Source organism: Lissotriton helveticus, chromosome 6 (assembly GCF_964261635.1).
Source record: "Lissotriton helveticus chromosome 6, aLisHel1.1, whole genome shotgun sequence".
NCBI lineage: Eukaryota > Metazoa > Chordata > Amphibia > Caudata > Salamandridae > Lissotriton > Lissotriton helveticus.
Genome location: NC_136067.1, coordinates 1,636,530,496 through 1,636,548,899, shown reverse-complemented (window position 1 = coordinate 1,636,548,899; position 18,404 = coordinate 1,636,530,496). Strand labels below are relative to the sequence as shown.

The window sequence follows — 18,404 nt, the reverse complement described above, 5'->3', positions numbered from 1 at the left end:
CAGCTGTCCACTAAGCTTCCTGACCCTGAAAACTGATTATCTGAAAGAAACAGGTTAGTGTTAGATTCCTTACCTTAGAATATACCCAGAGTCCCTTTCTCACTGCTCCATCAGGATTCAAGCAAGCCGGGCCGAAGAGGCTGAAATGCCAGAAACCGGTCCCCGGTAGCTTGTCTCCTTTCTGGTGAAGAATTGGCTTGGTAGTTTGGTCTGCCCTGTTCCCATGATGCACTGGGCCAGGGACAGACTAATTTGCATATAGCCAGGTTCTGAGCTGGGATGGGGCAGTGAGATAAATAACGGTGATGGATCAAGCCCTGATCTTTGGACTGGGTAAGAGTGGTCTGCTTAATTCAGACACTCTGTTCATCACCACCCCCTTTTCTGAATCGTTAGAATATACCCAGGCGTCAGACTGGATCCGGATAGTTTTGCGTAGCAGTACCTCTGCGCGTCGGTAGGGGTCTTCTGCGGCTCCGCGTTCGGCGTCGGAGTACTTAGACGCCGCCCTCGCGCGCTGACGTCAGTTCTTCTTTTTTCCGCGCCAGCAAGCGCAGATCCGGAAAAAGCAGTACCCCTTAGTTACTTTTTGACTAACTTGTTCGATCTTTTCGATCCTGTTTCGAGTCGTAAGACTATCGTTGCCGGTAGGGATGCCCGGGTTCAAGCCCTGTGCCGATTGCAACCGACTGATGTCGATTACCGACCCCCATCGCCGGTGCCTGTATTGCCTTGGGGCCGACCATGATGACAAGTCGTGTCCCGACTGCTGGGCCTTGACGTCGAAGGCTAGGCGGGGGCGGTCCTGTAAGCGCCTCTAGCTCCGGCAGTCGGCCCTGCGCCGTTCACGGTCCAGGTCGAGGAGGAGGTCGAAGGACCGGTCGCAGGGCCACAGTCATTGCAGCTCGGCGAGTCGACACCATTCATCGGGCTCCAAGTCCTCAGGTAAGAGGCACAAGAAGTCGAAGAGACACCATCGCTCTTCCGACTTCCCCCTGACGCTCGCGCGATGCAGCCGGGGGCTCGGGTGACACCGCCCCCGCGGCTGCGCCGAAGCCGCAGGCGCCGCTGCCAGCTCCATACCGCCGGTCCCTGGGCTGAACACGACGCCAGAGGAAATCGATGATGCCTTCCTCATGGCCATGAGGTCGCTCTCTCCTCTGTCGGGTCCCACTGTGGTGCCATTGGGCCCAACGGCCCCGGCTGGGAGCCCAAGCGGGCCCGGGGCTTCGGCGCCGTCGGGTGCTTCGGCCCCGGCAACTTCGGTCCCGACGCCGCAGGGCCCCATCGGATCCGGGTCACCGCTGGTCGACCTTACGATCCCTCCGCCGGCGCTGACCCTCAGGGTGTCGCCCCTGACGCTGTCCCCGGACAACGTCCGTCGGACCGGCGTCACTCGACGGCGTATTCGACGCCGAGAGAAGAGCAATTCTTCTATGATCCGGCCCCATCCTTTGCACCTGACTATCAGGAGATGGGAGACAAGGAGGATTTGGAGGGGTCTGAGGACCCTCTGTCACAAGGGTGCCAGTCGTATCAGGCCTGGGCAGTGGATCTAGGGGAGGCCAGTGGTTTGGATACTTCGCCCGACACTGGCTTTGTCTACCCTCCCACCGTGGCTACAGAGGAGGGGGCTGCTTACAGCATGGTGCTGACAAGGGCGGCCAAGGTCTTGGGTCTTGAGCTCCCCGTTGCGGCCGTGAGGACTAACCTCCTCACCGAGGTCCTTAAACCGCAGGCAAGCTCTTCGGAGCCTCTACTGCCGTTTAATGAGGCCCTTTCTGACGTTCTGTTGGGCACTTGGTCCAGGCCTGCTACAGGTCCGCCTGTAGATCGGAACGTAGCCAGGCCCCACCGCCCGGCCCCGGGCGACCCTAGCTTCCTGTCCACCCACCCCACACCCAAGAGCCTAGTTATCCAGGCCTCTAACTCCCAGACCGCATTCCCGACTGCTCCACCTGATCGGGAATCCAAAAGGTATGAGCAGTTTGGTAAGAAGCTGTTATCCTCACTTAGTTTAGGGTTGCAGTCGGTCAACACCGATTGCCTTTTGGGTGGACAAGGTCGCAGACGTGCTGCCAGCTTGCCCGGAGGAGGCCCGGGTCAAACTCGCTCAAGCCCTTGCGGAAGGGCGGGATGCAGCACGGTACTCTATCCGATGTGGCTGGATGCCACGGACTAGCTGGGCAGGGCGATTTCACGACGGTGGCGGTTCGCCGCCATGCCTGGCTGAGGTCCACCAACTTTCCGGCTGATGTCCAGAATTCCCTCATGGACATGCCGTTTGATGGCCTTCGCCTCTTTGGCGACAAGGCAGACAGTGCGCTTGAGCGTTTCTAGGACTCCAGGGCTACGGCCAAGTCCTTGGGCCTGTCGGGCCAGCGCCAGAAAACTTCTGTCTTTCTCCCCTTTCGTGGCAGGGAAGGGGCGCTCCATCACGTCGGACAGGTGAGTGCTGCAAATCGTCCGAAGGAGCTACTCCCTCCCCTTCGAGACGACCCCTCCAGCCATGCCACCTCAGTACCACCGCGTGTCGGGGGATCACTTGCAACTTCTGCAAGAGGAAGTTACGGCCCTCTTGGCCAAGGGGGCCATCGAGCGCTTTCTTGGGCCAGAAGTAGGGTGTGGTTGTTACTCCCACTACTTTCTGGTTCCCAAGAAGGGCAAAGGGGGCCTACGCCCTATCTTGGACCTGCGGAACGTCAACTGCTTCCTCCGGAAGGAGAAGTTAAAGATGCTGACTTTGGCTCAGGTCTTAGCTGCCCTAGACCCAGACTACTGGATTGTAGCGTTGGACTTGCAGGACACATATTTTCACATCCCCTTCCTGCCGGCCCACCGGCGTTACCTGCGGTTCATGGTAGGCCACGAGCACTTCCAGTTTACTGTGCTCCCCTTCGGCCTTACCAGCGCCCCTCGGGTGTTCACGAAAGTGATGGCGGTGGTCGCAGCTCATCTACGCAGGTTAGGGGTGTCATTCTTCCCTTATCTCGACGTCTGGTTGTTGAAGGCGGGCTCGCCCCAGACAGTCGTCAGCCACCTCCAGACTAGGGCCGACCTCCTGCACCTGCTGGGGTTCTCCATCAATGTGCCGAAGTCACACCTGTGCCCCTCTCAGAAGCTCCTCTTCATCGGTGCGGTTCTAGACTCGGCGCAGTTTCGGGTTTATCCTCCCGAACAGCGGGTTCGGGATATTCAGGCTCTGATTCCGATCTTTTAGCCTTTATCCCGAGTCTCAGTCAGGTTGACGCTGCGGCTTCTGGGGCTGATGGCCTCCTGCATCCTTCTGATGCATCACGCCAGGTGGTGGATGCGGGCTCTGCAGTGGGACCTGAAGTTTCAGTGGGCCCAGCATCAGGGCAACTTGTCCGACCATGTCTTGATCTCGGAGGGCACTGCAAGACAGTTGCAGTGATGGCTCACGGACCGCGATTGGGTCAGCGGCAGATCCCTCTCCCTACCCCAGCCGGAGCACGTAGTTGTGACAGACGCGCCCCTCCAGGGCTGGGGAGGCCACATGGGAGAGGCGGAGATCAGAGGCCTCTGGTCTCCGGCGGAGTCCCAGCTCCATATCAACCTTCTGGAGCTGCGGGCGATCCGGCTTGCACTGAAGGCATTCCTCCCCTCTGTCCGGGGGAGTTCACGGACAACATCACCGCCATGTGGTACTGCAACAAACAGGGCGGGGTGGGGTTGTGGACCCTTTGCCAGGAGGCTCTGCGCCTCTGGCAGTGGCTGGAACATCAGGGCGTGACCCTGGTGGTTCAACACCTGGCAGGTTCCCTGAACACCAGGGCGGACAAACTCAGCCATCGGTGCATGATGGATCACGAATGGCGTCTGAACTCGTACGTGGCGCAAGGCCTCTTTCAGCAGTGGGGAGAGCCTTGGCTAGATCTATTCGCCACAGAAGAGAACGCGCAATGTCATCAGTTCTGCGTGTTGGAATTTCCATGGCGGCACTCGCTCGGAGACGCTTTTCGTCGCGAGTGGAGTTGAGGTCTGTTGTGCGCCTTTCCGCCTATACCACTTCTGCCCAGAGTGCTGAAGAAGATCCGGCGCGACCGGGCCAAAGTCATCCTTGTGGCTCCGGACTGGGCACAGAGGTTCTGGTATTCCGAGCTCCTCTGCATGTCTGTCGATCCCCCGATTCGTCTGCCTCTTCAGGAGGACCTTCTGTCGCAGCAGCAGGGGACGGTCCTCCACCCTTACCTTTCCAGTCTCCACTTACATGCGTGGAGATTGAGCGGCGGCAGTTGAGGCCATTTGACTTGCCTCCTGAAGTCTGTGATGTCATTCTGGCAGCCAGGCGTCCCTCCACAAAATCGGTATACGCCTGCAGGTGGAACAAATTTGTGGCATGGTGCACAGCAAAGGCTGTGGATCCCCTTTCTGCCCCTATTTCAGAGGTTCTCCTCTTTCGTCTCTCTCTTGCCCAGCAGGGCTCTGCTCTGGGCACTCTAAAGGGCCATTTCCGCCTTCTTTAAGGCTACCTGATGAGTCCTCTTTGTTCAAGTTCCCAGTTGTAAATAAGTTCTTGAAGGGCATCACTCATATGTTCCCTCCTGTTCCTTTTGTGATGCCTCAGTGGGACTTGAACTGTGTTCTAACTTTTCTGATGTGCGCTGTCTTTGAGCCACTTCATAACTGTCCTCTTCGCCTTCTTACTCTGAAGACCGCTTTCCTGGTTGCCATCACCTCTGCCAGGAGGGTGAGTGAGCTCCAGGCCCTTTCTTCTAAGCCTCCTTTCCTCTCAGTCCATCCGGACAAAGTTGTGTTGCGGACGCGACCCTCTTTCCTGCCCAAGGTAGTCACAGCCTTCCACATCGGGCAGTCCATCACTTTGCCCACCTTCTTTCCGCCTCTGCATCCCTCGAAAGAGGAAGAGAGGCTCCACCGTCTGGGCCCAAAACGTGCGCTCTAATTCTTTTTGAATCGCACACGCCAGTTCCGGGTGGATGCCGAACTCTTTGTTGGTTACGTGGGCGCTAAGAAGGGGCGGGCGGTGCACAAACAAACCATTTCTCGATAGGACGTCTTGTGCATCAAGGCTTGTTACTCTTTGGCTGGAAAGGAGCCTCTTGTGGGGCTTTGTGCCCATTCCACACGGGCCACGGCGGCTACTACTGCCCTGGGCCGGGGAGTCCCCTTGCAGGACATCTGTCAGGCTGCTACGTGGGCCTCGCTGCACACGTTCGCAAGACACTACTGCCTGGACAGCCAAGTCCAGAGAGATGGCTTTTTCGGCAGTTCCGTTCTCCAGGACTTTCTGGTGTGATTATTGGTTCGGAGACCCACCACCGGGGTTGGTATTGCTGAGGTATCTATTCTAAGGTAAGGAATCTAATACTAACCTGTTTCTTTCAGATGCACAAGTTACTTACCTTCGGTAACGATATATCTGTCAGAATTAGTAGTTAGTATTAGATTCCTTACCGTCCCCACCCATCCTCCCCGTTCTGCGAACCGATATCTAGGGTTAAGGTCATCCCCTTTCAGGGCCCTAGTTTTTATGGCACCAGTGTTGGTGTTTAACATGGCTCTGCGTTTTCTGGCGCGGAAAAGCTGTGTATAAGAACTGACGTCAGCGCGCGAGGGCGGCATATAAGTACTCCGGCGACGTCATCCCGACACCGACGACGGACGCGGAGCCGCAGACGACGCGTACCGACGCGCAAGGGTACTGCTACGCAAAAGTTTCCGGATCCAGTCTGACGCCTGGGGGTATTCTACGGTAAGGAATCTAATACGAACTACTGTTTCTTACAGATATATCATTACCGAAGGTAAGTAACTTGTGCGACGGTTACAATCAGGGTGATCTTGTGGCAACTCTAAACCATTATCGACAAAATGCATAATCTGAAGCAGAAGCAAATACCTATCACGACTCATGACTGCCGGAAATATAGCCGTTGCCATCAAGGGACTAGTAGACCAATATGAAGACATTGATGGCTTCCTTAGCAAGCCCATCAAAAAAGTTAATCCCAAGAACTTCTTCATCTCTTCAAGATTTGTGGGAGTCCACCGGGTAGCTCTAGAATGGGGCTTATGGCTGGCACTGTTGTCCCTCAAAAACTGTTCGGCATACAAATTAGTCTGCTCAACAATCTCTGCCAAAAACACATCGTCCATAAACAACTGAAAAAAATGTATCGGCAAAAAGTTCTCAGTATTCACTCTACACCCTGGAACACCTGTAAAGTCTGGCAATGCCGGCTGCACCATGCCAGGGGCAACCCAGAGGCCAACACTATCAACAGGAAGTGCTGCAGCCCCAGCCTGCAGCCCAGATGCCTCTTGCCGCACTACACCAACGGGAAGCCTAGCAGCCCCAGATGCCTCCTGTCGCACTACACCAACGGGAAGCCTAGCAACCCCAGATGACTCTTGCCGCACCACAGCAACGTGAGGCCTTGTAGCCGCAGGCTGCAGCTCAGATGCGTCTTGCCGACCTATACCAATGGGAAACTTTGCAGCCCTAGGCTGCAGCCCAGATGCCTCTTGGCGCACTACCGGCACATCAATGTCCTCCTCTAACACAGGCACTTCATCAGCACTAGAAGAAGCTTCATCATCCGATGATTCCATGTGAAGAGAAAAGTCACTGCCTGAATCTTCCCCTTCTACCTCTGCCTCAGAATCAGAGTCAGTCTCTGAACCAAGGTCAGAGGAAGACTCAAAAAGCATACCAACAACCTGCTGAGCAGTAATCCTGCGGCTAGCCATTATCCTTACTAAGAAAGGAGACTGCACAAACAAGTCAACAACAACCAACACTGTGCAAAGTAAGTAGTAAACAAAGTGAGGCTTTAGCACAAAGATCTATACACTCCAAAACAATATCCCTTACCAAAGATAGCTACACTCACCAGCACCTACTCTGCAGAGACACAGCAAAAAGTAACTATATCCCACTAGAAAGAAGAAAAAAACAATTACACATAAGACAACAAAGTACACATCAAGCACTAATGCAAAAAAGATTTTGACACTCAAAACACAGAAGCCAAACAAACTGCTATTACTACACCATTTACAAAACCACATTCATGTAGGGAAATTAAACTAATTTAGAGTAAATAGTACAAAATAAATTCACTTACCAAGCACATGCAACTACACAAGCTGCAAAACCAGCAGTAGCAAAACCGCAACCTACAACAATCCAAACAGCAAAAGCCTTGACCTAGAATAAAATAGAGAAATAGAAAAATTACTATTACATTTCACAAACAATATGACAATTAAAATTATACCACACATTGTCGCTACCCAAATGGACATTCGGCCAGCTGGGCCTTCAAATAGGGCTGAGACCAATGGGGATTAGGTGAGGTTTTCCACCAAGCCACTCGTTATATTTTTGGATGTTTTTTCCTGTCCGCCGCCCCCCCCCTGTTGGTGGCAGTCGGTCTTTTTTTTGTCCTTACTGTATAACCTCCCCCCCCCCCTCACCCGGGGGCAGTAAGGACAAAGAAAAGAAGAAAAGACCGACTGCCACCAAGGGGGGCAGGCAGAAAAAAACATCCAAAAATATAACCACCTTTGGAAGCAAACCTTGCCCAAGGGCTCGCTTCCACACACTACAAAACACAATCTCTAGGGCCTAGTGGGACAGAAAGGCCAAAAAACGGGCAGATCTGGGGCACACAAACATCAACAAGAAATGCTCCCCTTTGGAGGCGACCCTTGCCCAAGGGGTCGCTTCCATTATAATTTATATGCCCCCACAACATTCCCTGGTGCCTAGTGGCATTTTCTGCCCCCCCCCCCCCACTCCCACCCCGGGGGCAAAACGGCCCAAAAAACGGGCCGATTTGCCCCCTGGGGGGGGCAGAAAATTATTACAAACATTAGCCCCCACTTGGAAGCGACCCTTGCCCAATGGGTCGCTTCCAATGCTCCAAATTTAAATCCCTGGTGCTAGTGGGGGCATTTCTGCCACACGAGCGCGACGCTGTGCGCGATCGTAAGGCAGAAATGCCCTGCAAAGAGACATCAGGGGAGAGGAAAATCTCTTTCCTCTCCTCTGATGCCTCGATTCGTGCCCTAAACCCTCCCGGGAACGAGGAATCTTACCTCCTTCCAACGACGCTCAGGAAGCAAATGGCTTCCCGAGCGTCTGGGACTTCCTGATGACGGCAGTGCGCGCTGTACACGCTGACGTCATGGGATTCCCAAGGCGGGTTGTGTGTGGCAGCGGAAGCTCTTCTGCTGCCATCACCCTTTGTGGGGGCGAAATCAGACACCCATGGGGGGAGCGCCAGCGCTTCTCACCTGGGTGGGACCCATGACAAGCTGGACTCATCATCAGCACACGTCCACTGTGTGCCAAGACAAGTCCAGCTCGTCATCAGCAGTGAAGGGATTAACAAGAAAGTAGTTCCTCAATATCCTGTAGTTTCTGATATTACCACCTTGTTGACTTTAGTCCCGCCCACAGACACTGTATTCTCTGTCATTGATCTTAAGAACGTCTTTTTCTCTATCCCTATACATCACGATAGTAAAAGGTTGTTCATTTAGATTTTGTAGACCCCCTCAAGGCTATACAGAAAGCCCTAGCATCTACAGCCAGGCACTCAAACAACAGTTGGATTAACTTCCCTTACAAACTGGAGTCACACTCGTCCAGTATGTTGATGACATCCTGCTTGCGGCTGACAAAACTGACCATTGCAAAGAAGCCACCCTCTCCTTATTGCACCATCTTGCTGCTAAAGAACATAGGGTCTCTAGGTATAAATTGCAATATTGTCGACCAGAGGTCACCTATCTAGGTTACCTCTTGTCACATGAGGGACGCACTCTCACCAAGGATAGGATTCAAGCTATCATATACACTCCCATTCCCCGTACACAAAAAGAAGTTAGAGCACTTATTGACATTATCTCTTACTGTAGACATTGGATCCCCAACTTTTACTCATAATCAAACCCCTTTTGTCCCTTCTTACCAAAGACACCCCCTGTTCTCTACCATAGTCATCTGAATGTCAAAATGCATATCAACAGCTTCGTGCATCCCTTTGTCCTGCTCCTGTTTTGGGTACCCCTGATTACACCAAACCCTTTCAGGGGTGTGGAATTTAGTAAAATATCTACTTGTCCATGGGGCAGTTTGCTTCATAAATCTACTTGTCCTGTAACACAATCCACTTGCCCCTTTGGGTGCCATGTAGTGCAGCAGCAAATTATAGCAGCAATACCATTATATAAGATCTATGATATAGCCTCTCTGATTATGTCAGGGCTCTAACCATAGTAGTGTTTGAATACTTGCAATCCCCTTATGTTGCCAAGTTTCCACAGATCTGCATACTGGGGCTGAAGGTAGTGGTAGTCAATAGTTCAAGGGTTAGAATGCCCCTTTTGAGTCTGTGCAAGCCTACTAACTTGCTCGTTTTAATGTTTTTCAACGACTCTTATATAATCTTTTCCCATACTGGGAAATGTTGGAAATTTACTCCTGACAATGGCAGACGTAAACCTTCTTCCAGAGTTGGGAAAAAGTGGTTGGAGGGAACGTGAACTTGCAAACACTCAGATATTCGCATGAGCAAATCTACACATGTGTATTTGCTCATGCTAAAATGCAGTTCACAAATATTTTCTAGGAGTTCTATTTCTTGTCCTGCTTCTGTAAATTCTTGGGAATTCACGAAATCCGTATAGCTGCACTTAATGCAAGGATATATACCATTGGTGCACTTGGAGACTTTCTTTAATAATTGGGCCCCTAATTTGGTTGGCGTTGACAGTAACCTTTTGTGTTTAATAAAATTATGCCTCTCTCTGTATCGGCTGGCTTCCCTGTGAGTGACAGCATTCTGCTCTTTCACAACGAGCATATCTGCTCACAAAGTAGTTTTGTACAGTGCCAGTAACTATGTGGCAGTGTGTGCTTTTTGAGACACCAAAAACAATTATTTGCTTTTGCCAATGTTTGTTATCATGTTGAGGGCCCGGCAGCTCCCACACCAATAAGGTCAAAAACCATGCAAAAACAAGTCACATTGACAAAACTAAAAAGCTGACCACCAATTTCAAATCTGACAAAACTAAAAAACTGACCACCAATTTCAAACCTACTGGCTTTGCCAATGCTTGTTTATTTTTGTTTCCCATTATCTTATTGAAACTGGTTACACTGATTTCCATTATGAATATTTTTGGGAAATACTAGCATGCATCAACACGTTACTAAATGATGCTGCAAAAAAAATGGTACCTGAAATTTTACAGTACATTAGCAAAAATTTTTTCCTGCTTTTTATGAACATTATATTTTGAAGGCAAAGAATCATCAATCTTGCTTTCAAGCTTCTGCAAATATTTGCATAAAATCATAGAGCATTCTGGGAGCATTATACATAGCCTCATATTGCTACATTTTGAAAATGTGTGTACAAATGTTTATACTGGAACCACATTCAGTAGTGCAGTCTGAGCTTACTACATTTACTTAGAGTGCTCAACTTAATAATAAAGGCTTTCAATCAAAGAACCATGAATACAAGTTTGAACAGCATTAACATATGGGCAAACATATTACCTTAAATGCAGACATTGCCCTTCCCTGATCCATTATGTGGTACTGCAAAGTGGCAGCCAAAGGGTTTGTGCTGCAGAGGGTTGGGCCTACTTGTCCCAAGGGCAAAATACACATGAAAACTTGTTGTCCTTGACCCCAAACTGTATGTCCTGCGTGTCGGGCTATAGGAATTCCCCATCCCTGCCCTTTACACTATATGTACACGAGAAAGAAGGGTGTGCAGTATCAGTCTTGACACAGCCACACGGCTGCAAACATCGCCCATGTGCCTACTTCTCAGCTGTATTGGACCCAGTGACAGACGACTCCGGGTTGTCTTAGGGCGGTGACTGCTACAGCCATCTCCATACGACAATCTGAAGGGATAGTATTAAGCAGCAAACTTATGGTTATGGTACCACATTCCGTAGATGCACTGCTTAACCAAACTAAGACACAACACCTGACTAGTGCTAGGCTTACAGGATATGAACTCACGCTTTTGACACCTCATATTACACTCAAGAGATGTTTGACATTGAATCCTGCCCCATTGTTACCCTTACCAGCTAAACAACCCCATGATTTGCATGATTGTAGTTTTCTGACAGAGGAACAAACCATGGGAAGAGTAGATCTCAAAGACGCAGCCCTGTTAGAGCCTGAAGGAGAATTATGGGTGGATGGCTCCTGTTTAAGATTACCTGATGGCACTACTTCTGCAGCCTATGCTACAACAAAGTTGCAGACAGTCGTAGAAACCGCTCACATTCCACAGAGATCAACCCAAGCTGCTGAACTCATCCCACTCTTGAGGGCTTGTGAACTCAGTCAGGGATTATCAGTAAACATTTACACTGACAACCAGTACGCATTTGGTGTGGCACACAACTTTGACAGGCTTTGGAAGGAATGAGGGTTCCTGACTTCGCATGGTGCCAAGATTCAACAAGATGAACTGGTAAATAGCCTCCTCACTGCCCTGACATTGCCAAAGAGCGTGGCCATTATCAAGTGTAGTGCCCACAAGAAAGTTACAGATCAGGTGGGACAAGGAAATGCTTTCGCAGATGAGATAGCACGAGATACCACAAGTACCCGCACAACAGAATGTATGTACTACGGTCCAAAGCTGAAAGATGGGAAAACATGTACATGGAGGTTAAGGAGATACAACAGTCAGCTACTGATCAAGAAAATGCAGAATGCGAAAAGGAAGGTCTCCTATCAAGGCTACAGGTGGTGCAGAACATAGCAGCCCGCCTTGCCCTCAACAAGCCGGCGTGGATCCCTTCCGCCCCTCTGTTGAACCAGCTTCACTGGCTCCCGGTCAGGAAACAAGCTATCTTTAAGATGCTCTGCGTGGTCTTCAGATCACTACAGGGTAAAGGCCCTGCCTATCTCAGAAATAAACTTATATGGTATCAACCAGCCCGACAACTAAGATCTAGCAATGCCAACCTTTTGTGCATCCAGAGAATACAAAGGGCAAGGATGGGTGGGAGAGCCTTTTCTTATTTGGCTGCTAGCCACTGGAACAAACTGCCGCAGAACATTAGAGCCTGTGGTGAGCTGACCAGCTTCAAGAAACTTTTAAAGACATGGCTGTTTTAGATGTGCACGCCCAACAAATACCCAGTCCTCAAAGCGCCTATAGATCCGTTGGGGATGATTCGCCTGCACTCTATAAATGAACAAAGTAAAGTAAAGTGAAGGGGAGTTAGATGATGAGGGATGTTGGAGGCATAAAGATATGTCAAAATAGAAATTGCCTCATGCCTATTTACTGCCCTTTTTGACTATGACTCATGGGCCTGCCCACGTTAGTGCTAAAAAACACCGTCTCCCAACTAGAACAGGTTTGGGACAATCCAAACAGCTGAACGTTTAGTAAAGCATTGTATGTTTACAACACAATCCCGGAAGGGAGTATCAACCCCCACAGGTGGATTTTCTCCACCCCAGGTACCTTTCGAAGCACCTCAAATGGATTATATCCAGTTGGAGCGTTGCAACAACTTGAAGTATGCTTTAGTGGTGGTTTGTTCATCTAGCAAATGGGTGGAGACCTATCCGGCCAAAGATAATACCGCTTTGACAACAGAAATTTTGTTGAAGGAATTCTTCCCTCGATTTGGAATTTGTAGGGTCCTATGGAGTGAAAATGGCCCCCATTTCACTTGTCAGATAATAGAGCACCTTAATAAAAAGCCTAGGGGTCAAAAAAAAGTTACATGCTGCCAATTACCCCCAGGCAGCGGGACTTGTAGAACGATCCAACACCACACTGAAGCTTAAACTTGCTAAAATACAGGCAACAACGGGTCTTAAATGGCCAGATGCTCTGTCCCTAGCCCTGTTATCAGTTTGTTCCATTCCACAGTAAATTGATCTCTCCCCGTATGAGGTAGTGCTCAGAAGGCCTATGAATGTGTGGGGACCCCCAAGACCAAATGTAATCAAAGAAATACAGTACCCTGTTCTCAGTGATTATTTAAAAAACGTAACTGAAAAATTGTCTCTAATCCATCAGCAGGCACATAAAGCCATACCTGACAATTCAGAATGTCTAGCCGACCATCTTCAGCCTGGCAATTTTGTGTTGGCAAAGAATTTTCAACGCTCCAAAAACTTGGAACCCCGCCGGAAGGGCACGAACAAGTCTTGCTTACAACTCGGACCGTTGTCCACGTCCCCAACAGGAAGAACTGGATTCATGCCTCCCATTGCTAGAAGAAACCAGCAACTGCTCTTCAACCAGAAGGCAGAGGCGAAGAGATACTGCAAACCCAGAAGATCATCGCCCCTACGAATGAAGAAACTCTGTTCTCTGATCAGACTACTCCTGCAGGAACAATGTACAACCTGCGACCAAGGAAGGGAAGGAGCAGATAGAGACACCGTAGAACCTGAGGACCTGCTCCCAATTAGTGAGGAAGTGCTGCTGTGGCACGGTGGGATCGCGGAATTGGCTGAACTAGGGTCAGTGCGGGTGTAATAATTGCTCAGTGATACCTGGGTCTCTCTCCGACCTGTGGTTGTACTAAGTACAGTTAAAGAGAATGCATAAAATGGTATCCAAGTGGAGAGCGAAGGACAAGACTATGTGCATGGTGGTCCTGAATATTCTGGTAGAAATATTGGCAGCAGCATTATGGACAATGAAGGAGGTAATCCCAGCTCAATACTTACTGTCGGCCACAACTACTCCTGTCCCCACAGAACATTATTACTTCACTTTTCCCTATCATGAAAGGAAGCATCGATTGTCATATCACAATAATACTTTCATACAAATGTTGCATCATACTCATAATGCTACACATACTACCAACTGCTGGGTATGTGGAATGTCGTCAGCCCCTCAGAAGAAGGGAGGAACGCCCCTCATTGCCATTTTCACATAATGGCTCCTGTAGAGATTGGTTTGGATGTTTGTGGGCCTCTAAAATCAATAATATTACTACAGCTGATGTGGGGGGACTTATTGTGCAATTGAATAAGGTGTGTTACCCCGATGACGATGGCCTCCCACAAGCCAAGGGAACTATATGGGAAATGGAGGAATACAACAAGGGAAATTCCTCCACAAGGTACGTCTTCCAGGACACTCGAACAGCCAAGGGGAATGGGCCTCCTGTTATCGCTGTTACAAGAGCCCGAGCAAGTCTCTGTGTAAGCAGTATCAGCAGTATGCCTGTGGGAAAAAGTGACAGTGCTACAGTATTGAATATCACTGGAATAAACAATAGCAGTTTTCTATCATCGTATAACACTTCCTTAATTTGTGGAAACAAAGGCTACTATAATTTGCCAATCGGATGGTCTGGAATATGCTGTGTGTCCTTGCTTGCTTCCTTCGGTGATTTTTGGAACCTGCATTTTATCACAAAGATCAAAAACTGTTTGATGACACTTCCTTGAAACAATTCAAAAGAACTATAAATGATGTGGTGATATGTGGGCTTCAGGGCACACGTTTACCAAGCACTACTGCCTGGACAGCCAAGTCCAGAGAGATGGCTTCTTTGGCCGTTCTGTTCTCCAGGACTTTCTGGTGTGATCTTGGTTCGCAGACCCACCACCGGCGTTGGTATTGCTGGGGTATCTATTCTAAGATAAGGAATCTATCACTACGTGTTTCTTTCAGATGCAGAAGTTACTTACCTTCGGTAACGATATATCTGTAAGAAACATTAGTAGTGATAGATTCCTTACCACCCCACCCATCCTCCCCGTTCTGCAAACTAATTTCTAGGGTTAAGGTCATCCCTTTCAGGGCCCTAGTTTCATGGCACCAGTGGTCAGTTTCTTGCATGGCTCTGCGTTCCTGGCGCGGAAAGTCGTGTACAGATCTGACCTCAGCGCGCGTGGGCGCGTCTAAGTAGCTCCAGCGACGTCTGCCCAGCGCCAATGACGCACGCGGAGCCGCACGATGATGCCTACCGAAGCGCAGGGGTACTGCTGACGAAAAAACTTTCCGGATCTAATATGACGCCTGGGGGTAATTCTAAGGTAAAGAATCTATCACTACTAATGTTTCTTACAGATATATCGTTACCGAAGGTAAGTAACTTGTGCATCTTTACTTCACTCCAGTGTTGATTCTCCTTACTTGTTTGAACACGTGGAACAAGGGTGACCCTGCACCAGTGTGTCTGGCAGAAGGCACACTTCCACAAGGTTGTTGAAATTATTGAGGCTCTGCAGAAAGTTCAATGGCTGTTTACTGTCCCGTAACAAAATGAGCCACATATTTAACAAGCTCCATTTACGTGCATGCTTCAGATCAAATTTCCTTGACCACCCCTAATGTCATCTTGTCAAGTGCAGTTTGAATTTCTGCTCAAAATACTTTGTTTCGCTATTCACAAATAATTCTGTTTTTCTTTCTTTAAACATATTTTGAATGTTATTTTAGCTGAACCAATATAGACAGTATGTTTAATAAATAAAACATGAAAGGTAATAGTTCTTTCTTTTTCCCTGATGCTCGCTCTATTCTGGCTGGTTGAAGTTTATTTGATTTTCAAAAATGTCTTTAAGGAAAGAAAATGCTTGTTTAGTAGCACCAATGTTGTTTTTTAATTGTACTCACACCATTTCCTTCCACGCAGGAGAGTAGAGATCCTCGAAAACTTCACTGGCTGTTTGAGCTGTTGATGGATTCTCCAGTTAGTGGTGAAGGGGGTTCATTTGTAGATGCATGGTAAGAAACTTAATTTTCCAAAGTTAGAACATTTGTATGCTCTTTACAGTTATCATTCTAAAATGCAAAGCCTGGCTTTCTACTAAGGGTTGCCCTCACTTTGCCCCCCATACACTTGTTCAACTTACTATCTGGGCTTGGTTTAGTGTTAGTCTCGTATTTACTGTAAAAAAGTGGATGATTTCATATATAGTTCAAAGGCACATGTAAATCTTGCAAATCTGCAGTTATGAATGGCTGAAAATATATAGTTGAATTTGTGAAAAGTAAAAAGAAATCTACAATAGTGATATGAATGAAGAGCAGCATTCTAAATTTTATTTATTTATTTATTTATTTTTTCAAAAACCTTTATTGACATTGTACAGGTACAATCAAAATTCGGCATACGAGACAGTGAATCAAAGGTACAGAGGTAGTACATCCAAACAATGTAAATCAGGATCTAAGCCATGGTACCCCTCACAATATCGATGTACAAATCAGGAGAGCCGAATAAAACATGTTCACAGGATCAGAAAGGTTGCATTTTTTCTTTTTTGAAAGGAGGAAAAACAGGATCGGATCGCACATCATTAAACATCGCCAACACTAAGGTAGTACTGTTAACAGGATATGCACGGCAGGACCATCATAGGCAGGGCATACATAACGAAACGGATAATCAGGATAATCAACAAACAGGTCAGACCCCCGCCCAAACAATACCCGCCCGCTATCAAATTGAGCAGTAGAACAGAGACCCCCGTACCGAACCCGGGAGACACCCAGAGATGTGCAGGAAACCCGACCCCGAAAAAGGAAAAAAGAGGGAAAAAAGGGGAGAAAAACCAAGAGAACAACATGAAAAAAAGGCCATGGAACTAAAAGGGAAAAAACAAAACCCCACCTCCACCCCCCTACCCTGCACCACTGCACATGGCCACGGCCCACCCCCCAGCAGCGTGCCTGTCGCCCAGAGCTAAACCCGAAATATAGAAAGAAAGAGGCAAGAGGAAAGAGAAAAACAATATCCAACACAAAGAAAGGGAAAGAAAAGGGAAAAGAAGAAAAAAGGAATCGTAAACCCCACAGAAGGGGAAGAAAGCTAAGGGGGGGCCCTCCAAGGGACCCGACCCTCCCTCCCGAGTCCCGCATCCCTGCAATAATACCTTTCCAAACTTTGAGATACAGAAACCATACGCAGGGACACGATCGATGAAATAGCCCACCCTCGCAAGCTTGTCAAACAATACGCAAGACTCTCCATACCAGGGGAAAGGGCGCCAAGCGTCATTGTCGTACATACAATTCGTCGGCCTGAATAGAAACAGGGCAGGAAGTTTCAAGCAGGGAAAAAAAAAAACAGGTGGAGCAGCATAACAAATGAACGTGTCAACACCAAAGGAACCGAATTCCCTGCAATGGTACAAGAAGCAGCAGTGTCCGGGGTGTCGCCGCCATTTCGCGCCGTTCTTCCTCGATGGTACAGATCGAATAGAGCTGGAGATGACGGGTCAGAAGGAAAGTACGAACGGGGGCACCCAGTTCAGACCAGGAGAAACCAAAGTCTCGTAAAAGCACAAGGGGCGACCCATCGACTGCCAGCAATTGCCATCCACGAGGCCATATACAAGATATTCAAACTGTAGCGAGCTGTCCAGGAGTGTCAAAAGGAAGCACGGCCATATTGCAGCCGCCATGAAGTTACATCTCGTACTTGCCATCACCCCATCCCAGGGGATAGCAAGAGTAGTCTCGCAGCAGTAATGGGAAAAGGCAAGTGATGGCGCACGAGTAAACACCAGGTAGAAACAGCCAGAACAGCCTCACGCCATCACCAGGACAGGAAGAGACGGCCCTACAAGGATAGTTGTCCGCCCTCACTCAGCATCCCACACACCCGGCCGCCGTAATAACAAAGGAGAGTCGCCATTTTTCAGGATGCACCATCACCATGCAGCACAGCGAGACGAAAATTCGCCTGCCCCCATAAGATTCAAGATTCAGCGATGTCCAGTCACTGCGTAGCGTAGGAGAACAGGCACCCCCTCCACAGAGAATCATTCACAGACCCCCCCGGCAGGAAAGCGACACGGCAATATCATGTCCACTGGCACAAATAAGCCGGGATGTGTAGCACAGTCCAGAACACTCAGGCATATAATGCGCCTCAAAGGCGGCAAAGCGCTGTTACCTTAGACCGGCTGCCGAGGAAGTGCTGGGGGGGGGGGAGGGGGGCGAAGCATCCAACACAAAGAAGCTGCGCCACGCATCTAGTAGAGGGCTCCGGCGGTGTAGGGAGACTCCCTCAGCACAGTGGTGGAGGAGCGCCGTCTCACGGGAGAACATGGCCGTCAGGAGGAAGCCAGCAGCCGGGTGCACAGCCACGCGAGGTCCCGGTCTCCGGCAGCAGACGGGCCGCCCAGAGCAAATGGGGATATCTTGATCCCAGAGAGTCCAAATTTCACAGCAGCCGGGCGCCCCATCGCAGCGTCTCCTCCGACATACGAACGCGCCGTCCAAGCGTGGGGCGGGTAGCCAGAACTGGAGGCGAAGGGAGAAGGTCGGCGGAGCCGGGACCCCGTGCGGCCATCTTGGTCGCCGGCCCGGCTCCGCCCCCAGCATTCTAAATTGGAGGTGTTTTTTCTCTGTATTTCTAGTCCTTTCATCATC

At 49.5% G+C, this 18,404-nt stretch overlaps 1 protein-coding gene across 2 annotated transcripts in view; it reads left to right on the top strand.

The window, feature by feature from the left end:
• The window catches only part of PSME4 (proteasome activator subunit 4), a 1,411,622-nt gene that overhangs the window by 975,213 nt on the left and 418,005 nt on the right, over nt 1–18,404 (top strand). For both annotated transcript variants that reach the window (XM_078649478.1, XM_078649477.1), the window contains one exon: nt 15,658–15,749. In XM_078649478.1, coding sequence (XP_078505604.1) covers nt 15,658–15,749 — 92 coding nt within the window. The remainder of the gene's footprint in view (nt 1–15,657; nt 15,750–18,404) is intronic.